The sequence below is a fragment of the Eremothecium gossypii genome, chromosome VI (genome assembly GCF_000091025.4).
Source record: "Eremothecium gossypii ATCC 10895 chromosome VI, complete sequence".
Lineage (NCBI taxonomy): Eukaryota > Fungi > Ascomycota > Saccharomycetes > Saccharomycetales > Saccharomycetaceae > Eremothecium > Eremothecium gossypii.
In genome coordinates this window covers 1,214,631-1,230,149 of record NC_005787.5, presented here as the reverse complement: position 1 = coordinate 1,230,149, position 15,519 = coordinate 1,214,631, and the positions used below count along the sequence as shown (strand labels likewise).

The 15,519-nt window shown below is 51.2% G+C and overlaps 7 protein-coding genes and 2 non-coding genes across 9 annotated transcripts; 3 read left to right on the top strand and 6 right to left on the bottom strand.

Moving 5' to 3' along the window:
- Positions 1–47: 47 nt before the first annotated feature.
- On the bottom strand, positions 48–1,958 carry UFO1 (SCF ubiquitin ligase complex subunit UFO1; the record flags this gene model as incomplete). Its single annotated transcript, NM_211340.1, has 1 exon — positions 48–1,958. One exon carries the CDS (start codon positions 1,956–1,958, stop codon positions 48–50), a length of 1,911 nt encoding a protein of 636 aa, NP_985985.1.
- Positions 1,959–2,193: 235 nt separating this feature from the next.
- On the bottom strand, positions 2,194–2,267 carry AGOS_t0162. Its single transcript has one exon. It is a non-coding gene; the product is annotated as a tRNA-Ile (tRNA).
- Positions 2,268–3,443: 1,176 nt separating this feature from the next.
- Positions 3,444–4,046, bottom strand: AGOS_AFR437W (Hsp20/alpha crystallin family protein; the record flags this gene model as incomplete). Its single annotated transcript, NM_211339.1, has 1 exon — positions 3,444–4,046. The coding sequence occupies one exon, from the start codon at positions 4,044–4,046 to the stop codon at positions 3,444–3,446; it is 603 nt and encodes a 200-aa protein (NP_985984.1).
- A 549-nt stretch (positions 4,047–4,595) lies between these two features.
- On the top strand, positions 4,596–5,822 carry CDC11 (septin CDC11; the record flags this gene model as incomplete). The annotated part of the gene is made up of 1 exon (NM_211338.1): positions 4,596–5,822. The coding sequence occupies one exon, from the start codon at positions 4,596–4,598 to the stop codon at positions 5,820–5,822; it is 1,227 nt and encodes a 408-aa protein (NP_985983.1).
- A 432-nt stretch (positions 5,823–6,254) lies between these two features.
- AGOS_AgSNR64 lies at positions 6,255–6,347 on the top strand. Its single transcript, NR_149409.1, has one exon. It is a non-coding gene; the product is annotated as an AgSNR64 (small nuclear RNA).
- Positions 6,348–6,455: 108 nt separating this feature from the next.
- HOC1 (alpha-1,6-mannosyltransferase) lies at positions 6,456–7,625 on the bottom strand (the record flags this gene model as incomplete). Its single annotated transcript, NM_211337.1, has 1 exon — positions 6,456–7,625. One exon carries the CDS (start codon positions 7,623–7,625, stop codon positions 6,456–6,458), a length of 1,170 nt encoding a protein of 389 aa, NP_985982.1.
- Positions 7,626–7,727: 102 nt separating this feature from the next.
- On the bottom strand, positions 7,728–8,312 carry MOG1 (Ran GTPase-binding protein MOG1; the record flags this gene model as incomplete). Its single annotated transcript, NM_211336.2, has 1 exon — positions 7,728–8,312. The coding sequence occupies one exon, from the start codon at positions 8,310–8,312 to the stop codon at positions 7,728–7,730; it is 585 nt and encodes a 194-aa protein (NP_985981.2).
- A 187-nt stretch (positions 8,313–8,499) lies between these two features.
- On the top strand, positions 8,500–11,541 carry UBA1 (E1 ubiquitin-activating protein UBA1; the record flags this gene model as incomplete). Its single annotated transcript, NM_211335.1, has 1 exon — positions 8,500–11,541. One exon carries the CDS (start codon positions 8,500–8,502, stop codon positions 11,539–11,541), a length of 3,042 nt encoding a protein of 1,013 aa, NP_985980.1.
- A 78-nt stretch (positions 11,542–11,619) lies between these two features.
- On the bottom strand, positions 11,620–15,474 carry STE6 (ATP-binding cassette a-factor transporter STE6; the record flags this gene model as incomplete). Its single annotated transcript, NM_211334.1, has 1 exon — positions 11,620–15,474. One exon carries the CDS (start codon positions 15,472–15,474, stop codon positions 11,620–11,622), a length of 3,855 nt encoding a protein of 1,284 aa, NP_985979.1.
- Positions 15,475–15,519: the final 45 nt, after the last annotated feature.

Here is a 15,519-nt window from a genome sequence, read left to right as displayed (position 1 = left end):
AATAACTTTTCTACATATTTTTAAATTCCAGAGACCATTGTATCATTCTATCTGTCATGCAGGGATAGTAGCATGGCAAGTTCTAAGTCACTATCAATTTGAGAAGGAGAATTGTCAGGTCCGTTAGTCCCCATATTGGAGACTACTACTCCCGAGGTAGAACTAGGACCGGTATTTGGGGAATGCAAATTGTGCAATGAATTTTGATCTGCTGCAGTCCATGTAATGCGCTCAAAGCCGGATTCTGATCTTTCAAAACTAGAACTTGCATATTCTGCTAAAGTTGAAGACGGTACGCCTTGTGACGCCTCATATGCACGCCTTGACTCCTCAAGTGCCCTTCTAAATTCTTCTTCATATGAGACACCGGCGGCAGGTAGAGATGTGTAGGTCGTTTCTGATTCTACCAGAGCAATTTGAAGCTGGATCTCTTCATCATCAACATCCCCCAGAAACCTTTGCCTGAGTTCGGCATCTCTTTCCACTTGTTCATTTCGCAACCGCTCTGTATCATGAAATACCTCCAGTTGAGACTGCACAGTTTCATTCCACCGATTCCCTCTAACATTAGAAACCGGCTTTTTCTTCTTCTTCTGGTTTAATGAAGCGTATTGATGATAGTGTAAGGTATTACCACTACCTATTACTAAATGACCATCCGCGAGATCTAGGAACTGAGGATACTCTTCGGTACCACGCGTTACTCGAACCTCTGTACCAATAGCTGCATCGTATAAACCAACCATACCCGAAAAGGCGCACGCTAAAATCAAATGGTTCACTTTACATGAAAAGAGCGGTTCATGGAAAGAGAGCTTAAGTTGCGGCTTAATTTCAGGAGTCTGTGAGCGTATATTAAATACCATCACCGAGTAATCGGCGCAGCGAACGGCAATGTAGCATCCGTCGCCACCAGCGACAGCTGCGCCCTCTGCTTCCCTCCTTGCAGTATTTTCGTCTATGGATATTTGTAGTATCTCGGTAGCTGAATCAAATTTCCGTGAGAATCCTATATCCCGATGACGGTTAATTGAAACAACGCAAAGCTTAGAGCTACTCCCCAAGACCAATAATTCCCCCCCAAAATCTACCTGTATAAATTTGGGACCACCACCGTTTGTGGCAGTCACATAATTCGCCAATTCCAAGGAGTGAACCTCCTTCATACCAGTGATAATATAAGCACGCTCAGTGTCTATCGCAACCGTCATTCTTGGGTTAATAAAGAGTTTGAGTATCGTTTGATTTGAAATTTTCATCCTTGAGTGAAGTTTAGCATCACACCACCATATAATTTCGCCATCCTCTGAACCGCTTACGCACCAATCATGTGATGAACCTTCGTAGGCGATGGTTGTTATTGCTGTTACACAACTGTTATGGCTCGAGTCGAATTCTATCACCGGTGAGAGATACGATTTATTTGTCAATAGCTTGCCAAAAACTTTCCCATCAAAACGTCCAAAAACCACTGCGTTTATGTTGAAGTGCATCACCGAACATGAGTGCGGTGTCGCACATTGTATGTATACCAGTCTATCCTTACGCCTCTTGGCATTTAATTGTAGGAAGGTCACCAGCCCTTCATTGTAGCAAGCACACCTGGGAAAGTCGAACACCACTTGGCGAATGCCTGGCGCTGAAATATCGTTTGTCCTGCGCTCGTGTGTAATTTCATACTTGGTGGTAATTGCCCTACTGTGCCTCCACCTGGCAAGCTGCAGGTTACGCTCCCCGTATTCTATGCTGTACCTCGAGGAACGCGAGCAAGAAGGAAAGTACTTCGTATGCATCCTAGCCAAAAACATGTTTTTCCAAAGCTCTTCATCGTTGATTATACGGTGAAATCGACCAGAGGCCTGTTCCAAAGCCTTGAAGTCCTGTACATCCAGATAACTGAATATGCTAACTAACACCTCTGTAGGTAGTTCTTGTAAGCATGGTCGTTGCGCTTCCATTATTGTGCGTATCTTCGTAGGCCCCGTATTACCTCAATAGTTGATTACCACTCCTACCTTGCTTTGAAATTGACAGGCTGAGTTCAGTCTTCGAGAAAGTTTACCTGGAATACAGTTCGGATCGTAGTTGAACAGGTACAACTGCGGCGTTCCTTGCGTATAGTGTCTGTATGAAGGTCCAAATTACTAAACAATATAGTGAGCTTTCTCATTTTCAATGAGTAAAAAATAAAAATGGTTCCTAGCGGGATCGAACCGCTGATCCCCGCGTTATTAGCACGGTGCCTTAACCAACTGGGCCAAGGAACCAATTTTAGTGATCAACAAAATGTCTCACTTTAAATTAAGTAAGAGTAGATGTGATGGCGCGCTTAAGGGTTCGCTTGGTTCATCTAATGTGGTTGTCAGTAAACGAGCATAGAGCGGGAATCGACCATGTGATGTTGTACATATATTTCATGTGCAGCCGCAATCAGGCCACCATCTGCAGCTACGTGATAATATCCCCTGTGCCACGCGCCCCCGTCGTGCTCCCGTGGTGCCGCTCTCTGCCGCGGGCTTCCGTGGTGCCGCTTTCTGCCGCGGGCTTCCGTGGTGCCGCTTTCTGGCGCGGGCTACCGTGGTGCCGCTTTCTGCCGCGGGGCTTCCGTGGTGCCGCTTTCTGCCGCGGGCTTCCGTGGTGCCGCTTTCTGCCGCGGGCTTCCGTGGTGCCGCTTTCTGCCGCAGGCTCCCGTTCTCTGTCGGCGCTTCGGTAATCTCCGCCCACTCCCGCACTTTTGACACCGCCCCCTGGCGGAACTGTTAATCTCCGCCCTTTGCCGCCCACTGCCGATATTAGTTAAATCTCCGCCTTTTGCCGCCGTGCATCAGGCTGCTACCTCTAATGACCGCTAACAACCGCAAGTAATTGTCCGCGTCGGATAGGGGTTCCCCTCCTCCCGATTAGCTCCGCATTCGTATGGACATCTTCTCTAATTACTGCCGGAAACCCCGGACATGCAAAGTATATGCGTCACCTCTGATTCTGCTGGTATGTGAGTCTGACCCCTAATATACCCCACAACCGCTGATGTATGCACGTCATTGTTGTTGAAATCTAATGTTATCTGGATCCCAGAAAACTACGCACCTATTTACCAGAGAAGTCACGCAGGCCATGCATTTCGGAAAATATTCTCTGACTATGGACTTCGGAAAAGTACTGCCTCAAGCGAAATGTCTCACATTGACGGCGTTTCCGAGCCATAAATAACCAGTTGTAGCGAATCTAAAGCGTCCCATAATGCAGTAGCTTTAAGGTACAGAGACAAGCAGCAAGTGTACCGAAAGCCGCTAAAGTGGCCTAACATTATTGTCCCGCCAACGCATGTCGACAAAATGGCAGCTGGCTGCAATTGTAGAGAAGAGCACACCTGTCGTGATTACGAGTTATCATATCAAAATAATGCTGCTATATACTATATCCGAACTATCTACAACAACGGATCACTTAGAGCTGCCGCGCCCAATCTGGATTCTGCACACTGTCAGGCTCTCGCGAGGCTCTAATTTGGGTACGCGCAGAGTGAGAATACCATGTCTGTAGTCTGCTGTGATGCGCTCTGAATCCACGCCAGGCTTGTCCGGCAAGCCGATCACGCGTCTGAAGCTGCCAGTGGCACGTTCCCGCACGCGCCACCTGTTTTTGTTCTCCTCTGCCTCGCTCGTCGGTACCTCGCCAGAAATAACTAGCTCTCCGCGGTCGCTGTGGAACTCGATGTTGATTTTGTCCTGATCCACGATGCCTGGAACGCTCAAGTGCACCTCATAATCTTTTTCCCGTTCCAAGACATCCACGGGCGGAATGATCCTGGCATTCGTGAACCAGTCCGTGGTGTCCTTCTTGCCGTGCTTGGTTTCAACAGCGGAAGAACCAGGCACACGGCTGAGCGATCTATTGTAGTTGGCCACCTCATTGCTGATGGCGTCAAAGAAGCCAAAAAAAGGTGAGTGGAGACATTTTTCTCTAATATCAGTGTTCGGTTTGATCACAGTACTGTTCGGGTGGTTATTACATCGAACAGAAAGCTCTTTCCGCTCTTCGCGCATTTATACTCTTCATGCCTCCCTCGGGCGTGTAGAACAATAGTGCTGACGCTGACATTGGAACGTTATAGATTTTTCTGGCGCTTAGCATTCCACCACGTGACAACGCGGCGCTATCGCTGCTGCCAAGCTGTAGAACTCCGTGCTGGTAGTCCTCCTAGAATGCCAGAGGCACAGCATGCTGCTGAGCTGCTACCAGTGAGCTGTTTAATGGAGTCTATAGGTTGTGGAAAATACCTTTGCAATCTTTAAAGTGCTGTTATTGCAGTTCTATGGCAGCTGACCAAAATCGTATAACGTTTGATACGGTGCAGTGCACGCCGTCGCACTCCCGGGATGCAGCATAGGCGTGCGACAGATCCTGTAATGCACGTGCGGCTATTACGGCCGGAATGGTGGAGAACGTTGTGGCAACCCAGCGCTTCATTCACGAACGAAATCCAAGTTGCGCGATATTCAGAGTACCGCCCCCCTACCCTTAGTGAACAGGTTAGTCCACAAGGCGAGTAACAAAGCCGAGGAGCCTTAGAGAAGCGGATAAGACACAGTACAATGGCGGGCATTATTGAAGCGTCAGTAGCACTCAGGAAGAGAAAGCATCTAAAACGGGGTATCCAGTTCACGGTTATGGTGGTTGGACAGTCCGGGTCGGGTAGATCGACGTTCATCAACACGCTGTGTGGACAGGAGGTGGTGGAAACCTCTACAACGGTGCTGCTACCCGAAGACGACGCGGCACAGATCGACGTGCAACTACGGGAGGAGACAGTGGAGCTGGAGGACGACGAGGGCGTCAAGATCCAGTTGACAATCATCGACACGCCGGGGTTCGGGGACTCGTTGTACAACTCGCCATCCTTTAACATGATCTCGGACTACATAAGGCACCAGTACGACGAAATCCTTCTGGAAGAGAGCCGCGTGCGGCGGAACCCGCGGTTCAAGGACGGGCGCGTGCACTGCTGTCTCTACCTCATCAATCCGACCGGGCACGGGCTCAAGGAGATTGACGTGGAGTTCATGAGGCAGCTCGGCCCGCTCGTGAACGTGATTCCGGTGATCAGCAAGTCGGATTCGCTGACCCCGGACGAGCTGAAGCTCAACAAGAAGCTAATAATGGAGGACATTGACTACTACAACCTTCCAATCTATAGTTTTCCGTTTGACCAGGACGTGGTGAGCGATGAGGACTACGAGACGAACACGTACTTGCGCTCGCTTCTTCCATTCTCGATTATTGGCTCCAACGAGACCTTCGAGGCTGCCGATGGCCGCGTCATACATGGGCGGCGGTATCCCTGGGGCACCGTGGACGTCGAGGACCCGGTGGTGTCGGACTTCTGTGTCCTGCGGAACGCGCTCTTGATCTCACACCTGAATGACTTGAAAGACTACACTCACGAGCTTCTCTACGAGCGCTACAGAACAGAAGCGTTGTCGGGTGATGTGCTGACAGCCAGCAGCGTCCCATCTAAGACGGTGATTAACGGCTCAACAGAGTACGCCGGCTCGCCCGTGCCACCCGCTACGGCCTCGGACTCCGTGCATGTGAGCGGCCACGAGGCGGAGTCGCGCAACAGCACGAAGCAGTCTTCCAACCAGGATACGTACCTGGCGCGGGAGGAGCAGCTCAGACTGGAGGAGCAGAGATTGAAAGTGTTCGAGGAGCGCGTCCAGCAAGAACTGTTGTCGAAGAGGCAAGAGCTATTGCGCAGAGAGCAAGAGTTGAGGGAGATCGAGGAGCGTCTGGAAAAAGAAGCCAAAACTAGAGTCGAATGATGATAGAAAGTATTGGCGTGGTCTTTTACGCAAAACAAGAGTAGCTGAAAACAGGTTAGCACCGCAAGCTAGTAATCAACATGACATCGCAGCGGTATCGTGACATACCCAGTACAAGATTTTAACATACCCAGGCCATTCATTTGTAGGTATGCTAAGTAGACAAAACGATAGTACCCATGCCAGTGCGCGGGGTTTTGCATCGCGAGCCCTAAAGGCGGCCATCAACTTGACTTACTTAAGCAAAGTCCAGGCCTCGAGAAAAAATTGCACTATAAAAGCGGCGGGCATACGTGTGAGCATACCCGCTGCAAGAACAGCCACGGCGAGCACCCGGCCGCTGTTGCAGCGCAGGACGTCTAGGTGTCCAGTAGGAACCATACGGCCGCGTACACTCAGGGCAGCAGCTGCCGCTTCTTCGGGTACATCGAAATGACGAGGAACCAGATAGGGACAACAGAGGTCTCAGTGACGAGGAACATCTTTAAATGCCCAGTTTTTAGTAGAGCTTGGGCGCCTAACTGATCGATGCCGCCCGAAGAAAAGACATTCGAATTCTGGTTCGAACTGTAGTTGCTATATAACGGTCCACTACATATGCTTGGTAGAACTTGCGTCCGGGTGCATGGTTATCTATTCCTTCCACGACTTCATGCCTTCGTGGGAGGCGTAATAGAAATTCTTATCGCCCGCCGACGAGTCCTGCGATGTAGGTGCGTTGAACGAAAACTGCGGTAAAACGAGGACGTCTCCGACCAGCTTGGGCCGAGGGATCTTGTGGAAGTCTTTCCACGTAATTTTCTGGAGAATGCCACTTTGGACGTAATCATTGAAGTAAGTGAACACCACGTCGGTCCAGGCCCCTGAGCCGGTCCATGACATGATATTCTTATCATCTCTCAAATTTGAATTGAGACTGCCGTCGTCCTTGCGCCTCAAGGTCTCCTCCGTGATCTTCGCCACCACCTCGCGGATGATCGGGTGGCCCGGCTTGGCCTGTATTACCCACGTAGCAAACTGTAGTCGCCGGATGAAGCTGCTGCGCCAGTCGCGCGTCTTGGCATCATTCTCTATCCCGATTATCATTCCAATTTTCGTAGGAGACACGTTCTCCGGAATCCAGTTCGGCACGGGTTGGTGGGGGTTCGTGTCGATGTCGGCGTACACCCCGCCGCGGGCCAAGAGGATCAAGTACTTGAAGAAGTCCGCCCGCAGGATCTTGGACGGAAGCACGTTGTACGCCTCGATCACCTCCGGGATCGACGCGTACAAGTAGTGCACCAGCGCCTTGGCCGTGTCATCGTTCACTATCTCGTGCACGAAGCCGGGGTTCTTCTTGCCCCACTTCTGCTCGTAGTCCCGCAAGCGGTTGTCCATCCTGTCGTCCGCCCCCGAGTACATCCATGTCTGCCACACGTACGCCGGGAACTTCTTCGTTGTCCCGTACTCGTGCACCGCCGCGAGCTGCTCGCGGAGCGTGCTGTGGCTCGCCGGCCGCTTGAGCTCCTGCAGCTTCTTCTCGAGCGCCTTGCGCTCGCGGTCCAACCGCCGTATCTGATCTTCCTGCTTCCGCACCACCTCCTCCATAAATTGCTCGAAATGCCCCATCATCTCGTCCTCCTTCGTCCGCGATAGGTCTAACGTCGAACGCAATTCTGTCGGAAGGCTCTGGAGCACCGTCTGCAAGTCCTTGGAGTTCGATATGCTCACAAATCGCAGTAGAAACAGACCTCCAATTAGTAGGGGAATCGCGAAAAAGACATAGCGGCGCCAGTGGCTCGCTTTGATCCTCCTCGCCATCATACCTTCGCGCGTCCGCTCGCCCTCTGGTTGACAGTGCACTTCACGCTGCGCTGGGAAACCAACCTATAAAAAGCCACTTCCGAAACTGTTAGATATCATTTCCTACGACTGTACAAACAGGCCCTCGTCCAGCAGCTTGAACTCGCTCACCATCGATCGCAGCAGGCGGTAGCAGGCGTCCACGCGCGGCGGCAGGGCCGCGGGCGTGCCCACAGCCGCTGAGGCTGCGGCGCGCTCGGCGTCTGCGAGCTCCGCGCCCTCAACCGGGCAGTTGACGCTGATCGCCACGTCCGTAGCGACGTGCGGCAGCCGCAGCAGCCCGAAGCACAGCACCAGCGTCTCTGCGCGCGCGACCTGGCCCCACTTGAGCACCGGTGCGAGGGCCACGCACGTGGTGCGCGGCCCGGCGCGCTCGCAACACAGCAGCCGCCATGCGCCGCTGCCGTTGCGCAGCGCAACGTCCTCTAGGTGCGTGCGCAGCGCGGCTTCGTCATCGTCGTCTGCGCGCTCCAGCAGGTCGACGATCACGCTCTCGTTGGTGCCGAGGCCGTCCGCGCCGGGCGCGTCCCTGTTATTGACAAACACCTCCTGCGTGTCCGGCACCTCGCGCAAGGCGGACGCATCGAGGAAGCCGTGCGGTATAACCGTGCTGATCTTGCCCCCGTAGAGTGGTTGTTGCACAAACATTGCCGCCGTGCGTGTGGTAGCGTGCGTCGGGTGGGCGAGCCGGGCGATTTGGACGGTGGCTGACATTACCCGGCCGCGCGGTGGCAAATTTGGCGAGATTTCCGGCCTGGCGCTGTCTTGTACATATCCCCTACCCAGCCACAAGGTAGAGCAGCGAGCGATTCCAAAGCGATTGTAACCTGCAGCTATGTCCAAGAGTGATGATATCGACGAGAGCTTGTACTCGCGGCAGCTATATGTGTTGGGGAAGGAGGCGATGTTGAAGATGCAGGTGTCGAATGTGCTTGTTGTGGGCGTGACGGGGTTGGGCGTGGAGATTGCCAAGAACGTGGCGCTCGCGGGCGTGAGGTCGCTTACGCTCTATGACCCCGAGGCGGTTACAGTACAAGATCTAGCGACACAGTTCTTCCTCCGAGAGAGCGACGTGGGGCAGCGGCGGGATCACGTGACCGCACCGCGGCTCGCCGAGTTGAACTCGTACGTGCCGGTGCGGGTAGCGGAGAGCCTTGAGGAGGCGCGCCTCGGCGAGTTCCAAGTGATCGTAGCGACCAACACGGTGCCGCTGGCGGAGCGGCTGCGGCTCAACCGGTACGCGCACGCGCACGGTGTCCGGTTCATCGCGGCGGAGACGCGGGGGTTATTCGGGCAGATATTCGTGGATCTAGGCGAGGATTTTACGGTGATCGATAGCACGGGAGAGGATCCGAAGTCCGGGATTGTGTCGGACATTGAGGCGGACGGCACGGTGACGATGCTAGACGACAGCCGCCACAACTTGGAGGACGGCGACTACGTGCGGTTCACGGAGGTGGATGGCCTCGAGGGGCTCAACGACGGGACGCCGTACAAGGTCGAGGTGTTGGGGCCGTTCGCGTTTCGTATTGGCTCGGTGGAGAAGTTCGGCGTATACAAGAAGGGCGGCATCTTCACGCAGGTGAAAATGCCCGCGAAGCTTTCGTTCAAGAGCTACGAGGAGGCCTTGAGGGATCCGGAATACCTTGTTTCTGATTTCAGCAAGTTTGATAGGCCGGCCCAGTTGCATTTGGGCTTCCAGGCGCTCCATCTGTTTGCCGAAAAGAACAACGGACAATACCCACGGCCGTCGAACGAGGAGGACGCGAACAATTTGATCAAGCTTGCTAGCGACATGGCCGAGCAGCAGCCCCAGATCCTTGGCGAGAGCGAGTTGGACAGGGACTTGCTACGCGAGCTCTCATATCAGGCAAGAGGCGACATTGCCGGCATGGTGGCATTTTTCGGCGGGCTTGCGGCGCAAGAGGTTCTCAAGGCATGCTCCGGCAAGTTCACGCCACTAAAGCAGTTCATGTACTTTGATTCTCTAGAGTCTTTGCCAGATCCGGCCAAGTACCCCAGAACCGAAGCCACCACGGCCCCGATACAGTCGCGCTATGACAACCAAATCGCAGTCTTTGGGCTTGACTTCCAGCGTGCGCTTGCGAACTTGAAGATATTTTTGGTGGGCTCTGGCGCCATTGGGTGCGAGATGTTGAAAAACTGGGCCCTAATGGGCGTTGGCTCTGGTCCAGAGGGCAAAATTATGGTCACGGACAATGACTCCATTGAGAAATCCAACTTGAACCGGCAGTTCTTGTTTCGTCCAAAGGACGTCGGAAGAAACAAATCGGAGGTGGCAGCAGCGGCCACGATAGAGATGAACCCCGACTTGGCTGGCCACATTGATGCTAAGTGCGACAAAGTCGGCCCTGAGACGGAGCACATCTTCGACAGCGACTTCTGGAACTCGTTAGATATTGTCACTAACGCCTTAGATAACGTCGATGCGCGTACGTATGTCGATCGCCGCTGCGTGTTCTACCGCAAGCCATTGCTAGAATCGGGAACATTGGGAACCAAGGGCAATACACAGGTCGTTATTCCAAACCTCACGGAATCATACTCTTCGTCTAGAGACCCTCCTGAGAAGTCCATTCCACTATGTACCTTGCGGTCATTCCCAAACAAGATAGACCATACAATTGCCTGGGCCAAGTCTTTGTTCCATGGATACTTTACAGAAACTCCCGAAAATGTAAACACCTACTTGACCCAGCCTAACTTTGTGGAACAAACCTTAAAGCAGTCGAGCGATATCCGAGGGATTTTGGAACCAATTGTTGCCTCGCTAAGCGACCGCCCGTACAACTACGAGGATTGCATCAAGTGGGCCAGATTGGAATTTGAAAAGAAGTACAATGATGATATTCAGCAACTATTATACAACTTCCCTAAGGATGCAAAGACCTCTACGGGCGCGCCATTCTGGTCGGGTCCAAAACGGGCTCCTGAACCGTTGATCTTTGACATCAACAATCCTTCCCACTTCCAATTCATAGTAGCCGGTTCCAGTCTACGTGCATACTGCTATGGCCTAAAAGGCGATGACGGACATTTCGATGTTGAGTTCTATAAGAAAGTTTTGTCGAATGTTGAGGTTCCAGAGTTTACCCCAAGGTCAGACGTCAAAATTCAAGCTAATGATGATGAACCTGATCCAAACGCCAATGCAAAGTTCGAAGATGACGTTATGGACCAGTTGGCCTCTTCTTTGCCAGAACCTGCAACTCTAGCAGGGTTCAGTATGGTTCCTGCAGAATTTGAAAAAGATGATGACACAAACCATCACATTGAGTTTATTACAGCGGCCTCGAACTGCAGGGCTATGAACTATAACATTGAACCCGCTGATCACCAAAAAACCAAGTTTATTGCGGGGCGTATCATTCCCGCTATTGCAACAACCACCGGTTTGGTAACTGGCTTAGTGAATCTAGAGTTGTACAAGGTGGTGGACCACAAGATGGATATAGAGAAGTACAAAAACGGTTTCGTCAACTTGGCCCTACCATTCTTCGGCTTTTCTGAACCAATTGCTTCTCCTCAGGGTAAGTACAACGACCAAACGTACGACAAGATATGGGATAGGTTTGATATCCAGGGAGATATCAAGTTGAAAGATTTGATAGATTACTTTAAGAACCAAAAGGGTCTAGAGGTCACAATGTTATCCTACGGCGTTTCCTTGTTATACGCTTCCTTTTTCCCCCCTAAAAAGTTAAAGGATAGGTTAAATCTGCCTATTACTGAAGTCGTTAAATCCGTCACCAAGTCCGAAATACCTGCTCATGTTAAGACCATGATTCTCGAAATATGTGTAGACGATCAAGAAGGTGAGGATGTGGAAGTGCCTTATGTGACCATCCACTTATAAACGAATTGAATATGTAATATTTACCAGTATGTTCATAACGATACTAAAGATGTGCGCTTATCCTTTTAAGAATGTGGATCAGCCGGCTGTGGTGGTAACCATTCTATGCAATTCTCCGCGAGCTCTAAATAAGTCGTCGAAGGATCCATCCTCGGCCACAGCCCCATTCTTCAAGACTACGATTCTATCACACATCTTCATCATCTGCTTGCTGTGGGTTATGACAATCACCGTAATGTCATGCAATGAGTTTCTCACGACATTGGCGATCGCATTGGCATTCGCCGCATCCAGAGCCGAGGTGCACTCGTCCAGAATCAACAGTGTTGGCCTCCTCAACAACGCCCGCACTATTGACAGCCTCTGCAGCTGGCCTCCAGAGACCAAATTTGTGTCAACACGCGTTTCTAAACCTTCAGGCAAGCTGCGGACGAAATTGATGATGCGGACTTCAGCCAAAACCTCATATATTTCGTTATCCGTGATAGTCCCCTCTAGCCCATATACAAGGTTTTCCCTAATAGTTCCATTAAAAAACCTTGGTTTCTGTTCGACGACTGCAATTATTTTTCTGAGGGCTGACATCTCCCAGTTGCAGATATCAGTCCCATCAATGAAAAGGGATGCAGGCTTGACCGGATAGAGTCCACATATTAGATAGAAAAGTGTAGACTTTCCGGAACCGGATTCACCGACAATCGCTACCTTGGTACCTTGGTTAATGCGCAGGTTGAAATTCTTGTAGATTTGGACATCTTTTGCTGCGGGATACGCAAAGTTTAGAGCCCGAAGTACCACCAACGGCTCTCTCGAAAAGTGGTTAGTTGGGGCTTTCCGCAAGACCGCCGAGTAGTTGTCGGGTTCTGGCAGAGGTTCCTCCAACATACCAAATACGAAAGTTCCTGCTCTCTGGCCGCGTGAAGATGAGGGTAGCGCAGAAAGAAGGCCAACGCTGCTCATGGTAGTGAAAAGGATCAAGGTAAAGGTTTGGAATAATTGCTTGGAGTCGTACTCCCCGGTCACAACTAATCTAATACCATAGTAGTAGAGAATGGTTTGTAATAATATAACCAAACAGGAGGTTATAGCGAGACCTGAGCCATACAAGATTGATCTTCGCCGCATTTGCTTCTTCAGGTATTTTTCCATCGTCGCATAACGGCCCTGAAAATATGGTTCCAATTGTAGACACTTGATCGTTTTAACTCCTTTCACAATTTCTGAGAGCAAGTTCTCCAGTTGTGAAACAGCAGTCTTGTACTGAACTTCGGACTTCTGTACAAACATTCCATATAGGGTAATAACCCCTATGAATAATGGCAGAAGTGACAAGCATACTAGAGTAAGCTTCCACCCAATCACAATTGCCCATATAAGGCCGACACTGGCAAGGACGCAGAGGGACGTCAAAGAACTCAACAGTATCGAAGTAACATTTCTTAAATCTCTGAGATCGTTCATAGTAAGTGCGGTAATCTCGGACGATTTATTTTGTGAAATCCAGTGAAGATCCCGCTTTAGGACCAATTGCATCATATTTCCACGTAGCTGTCTGACGCACTGCTCACTTACAAAGCCCAGCAGGAACAGCTGCAGGAAGTTGAACACAGCGTCAAAGCTGGCGATCCCAATAACAACCAATGACCATTTCAATAAGTAAGAAGACTCAATATGGCGCCCTGGTACGTAAAGTAGACCATCCAATAACCTGGAAAATGTGTATGAGAAAGCTGGGTTGGCAACTCCGGATAGTAATGCCGCTCCTATACCAGCAACCAGAGGGGGAATCTTCACCCGAGCAAACATTTTAAGCATGAGAGTCCGAAGCGCTAGCATGACAGGTGGGGTTTCGGCCTGCTCTTCTTGCACTTCTAAGTCGAAATCCTTTAGCTCGATCGACGCCGACTGGACCACCCGTCTCCTACGAGCCCTGCGAGGAGAGGAATAAAGGGTATTGTCTTGAGGTATACCGTCTTTAAAAAAGGCACTCAATCTGGCAGAAAAGATCCTAGATCCTATCGTATCAAATTTATCATCGCCTGCGGATGTAGAAGATATAGCATCATCTTCCTGCTCCAATTTATTCTCGATGGCAAAGCTTCTTCTCTCCTCAAGAGCCCGCTCATTCTTCGAATTTTGAAGCCTATTCAATGCGCGGAATCTACTATTAGGGTTTGAAAGTAGCTCTGACTTATATCCCTGCTCGATCACCTGACCGTGCTCCATCATATAAAGATAATCGTCATCCAACACGTGTGATAGTTCGTGGGTCAAAATAATTGTTGTCTTATCGGCCCTCCAACTGCGAATAACCTCCATAAGCAGGTCCCGATGTATTATGTCTAATGCAGATATAGCCTCATCGAGGATCAGCACAGGAGCGTCTCTCAAAATTGCTCTGGCCAATGCCACCCGCTGCTGTTGGCCACCACTCATACTAATGCCGCCACTACCCACTTTGGTATGAAGTCCTTCTGGAAGGTCGAAAACGAGTTTTTCGAGCAGAGCCATCTGGCATGCTCTCTTAACAGCGCCGGCTGTTTTATTCACGGGCTTCGCGGAAAGTGTGATGTTTTCAAACAAAGTACCATTAAACAAAGTGCATGACTGCTCGACCAGCGTGATATTCTGCAACAGCCATGATCTGTCTATTCCGCGCAAGTTGGTTGAGTTGACCGTTATGATACCTTCGTAATCGCTGTAGAACTTGAGGAGCAGATTGCCCAGCGTTGATTTTCCCGAGCCGGACTTCCCCACAATAAAAGTTATCTGGTTCGGTCTAAACGTGAGAGAGACTCCGTCTAGCGCCTTGGTATCTGGCCTTGCTGGGTAGTTGAAGGAAACCTGATCAAACACTATTTCTGAAGGCTGGTCCTCCAATGCAATTATATGGCCCACCTCATAGGGAAATGCGTACTGGTTCGGCCTGCCCTCCGGCTCAACATTCACCGCTTCTGCAATCTGCCGGCAAGCCACCTTCCCCTTCTGCAACAGGACCACCTTTGATAGCATCGCGTTAATGGACGAAGAAAGGAGAACAGACGCAGAGAAGACCGTGATTACGGCCGCGGTCTCCACCTCATCCCGCTGAATCAGAATCGATCCGTACCAAAACGCCTGAACAAACATCATTAGGGAGAGGAAGCGCATGGCGGCCTGGTTTATAGAGGAGCATATGAGAGTCCGCACAAAGTATTTCTTGGATAAATTGACTGCTTTGTTGAACTTCCGCAGCTCCAGATCCTGCGTCCCAAAAAGCTTCACCATGGTCGCCGAATTCAAGGCCCACGAAAGAGTAGAGGACGCACTGGACGTCTGCTCGTTCTCCAAGGCCGCATACTTCTGTACAAACTTCGAAAAGACAACCGTGAGCAGGGCGAGCAGCGGTGCACCTGCAAGCGTCACGACGGTCAGCTTCGCGGAGAACTTAAACGCCGTCACCGCGAGAATCAGAGCCGTCACCGCGCTCTGGAACAGCACGCCGGAAGCCTCGGCACAGCTCGCACGCGCCTCCTCCACGCACCTGTTCGTGATTGTGTACATGCCGTTGATGTCATCGATCTTGTCGTACCACTGCATCGGCTTCGCCAGGTAGGAGCGCAGCAGCTCGCGCCGGATGCGCAGCGACTGCCGCTCGCCCAGAAGCATCCACGACGTAATTGCTATCCACTGCACCGGGATCTGCACGAGCCCCACCGAGCCCAACTCGAGCGAGCGTACCAGCAGCACGTGCAGAAACTCCGCCTGTGTATTGTACTTCATCTGCGCCAGCTGCTGCATCACATCAAACACACGGCCCGTCAGCACCGCCACTACCGCGGGCACCGTCCCCCAAATGATTGTCATCGTGATCATCGTGATCAGCAGCCCGTAGTCCTTGGAGATGTACACATAACTGTAGATGCCATCTTTTATCTGCGCTCTTTTTCTCATTGCAAGAAATCTGGCACGTCAGTGTCACTGTCAGCAAATACGCAA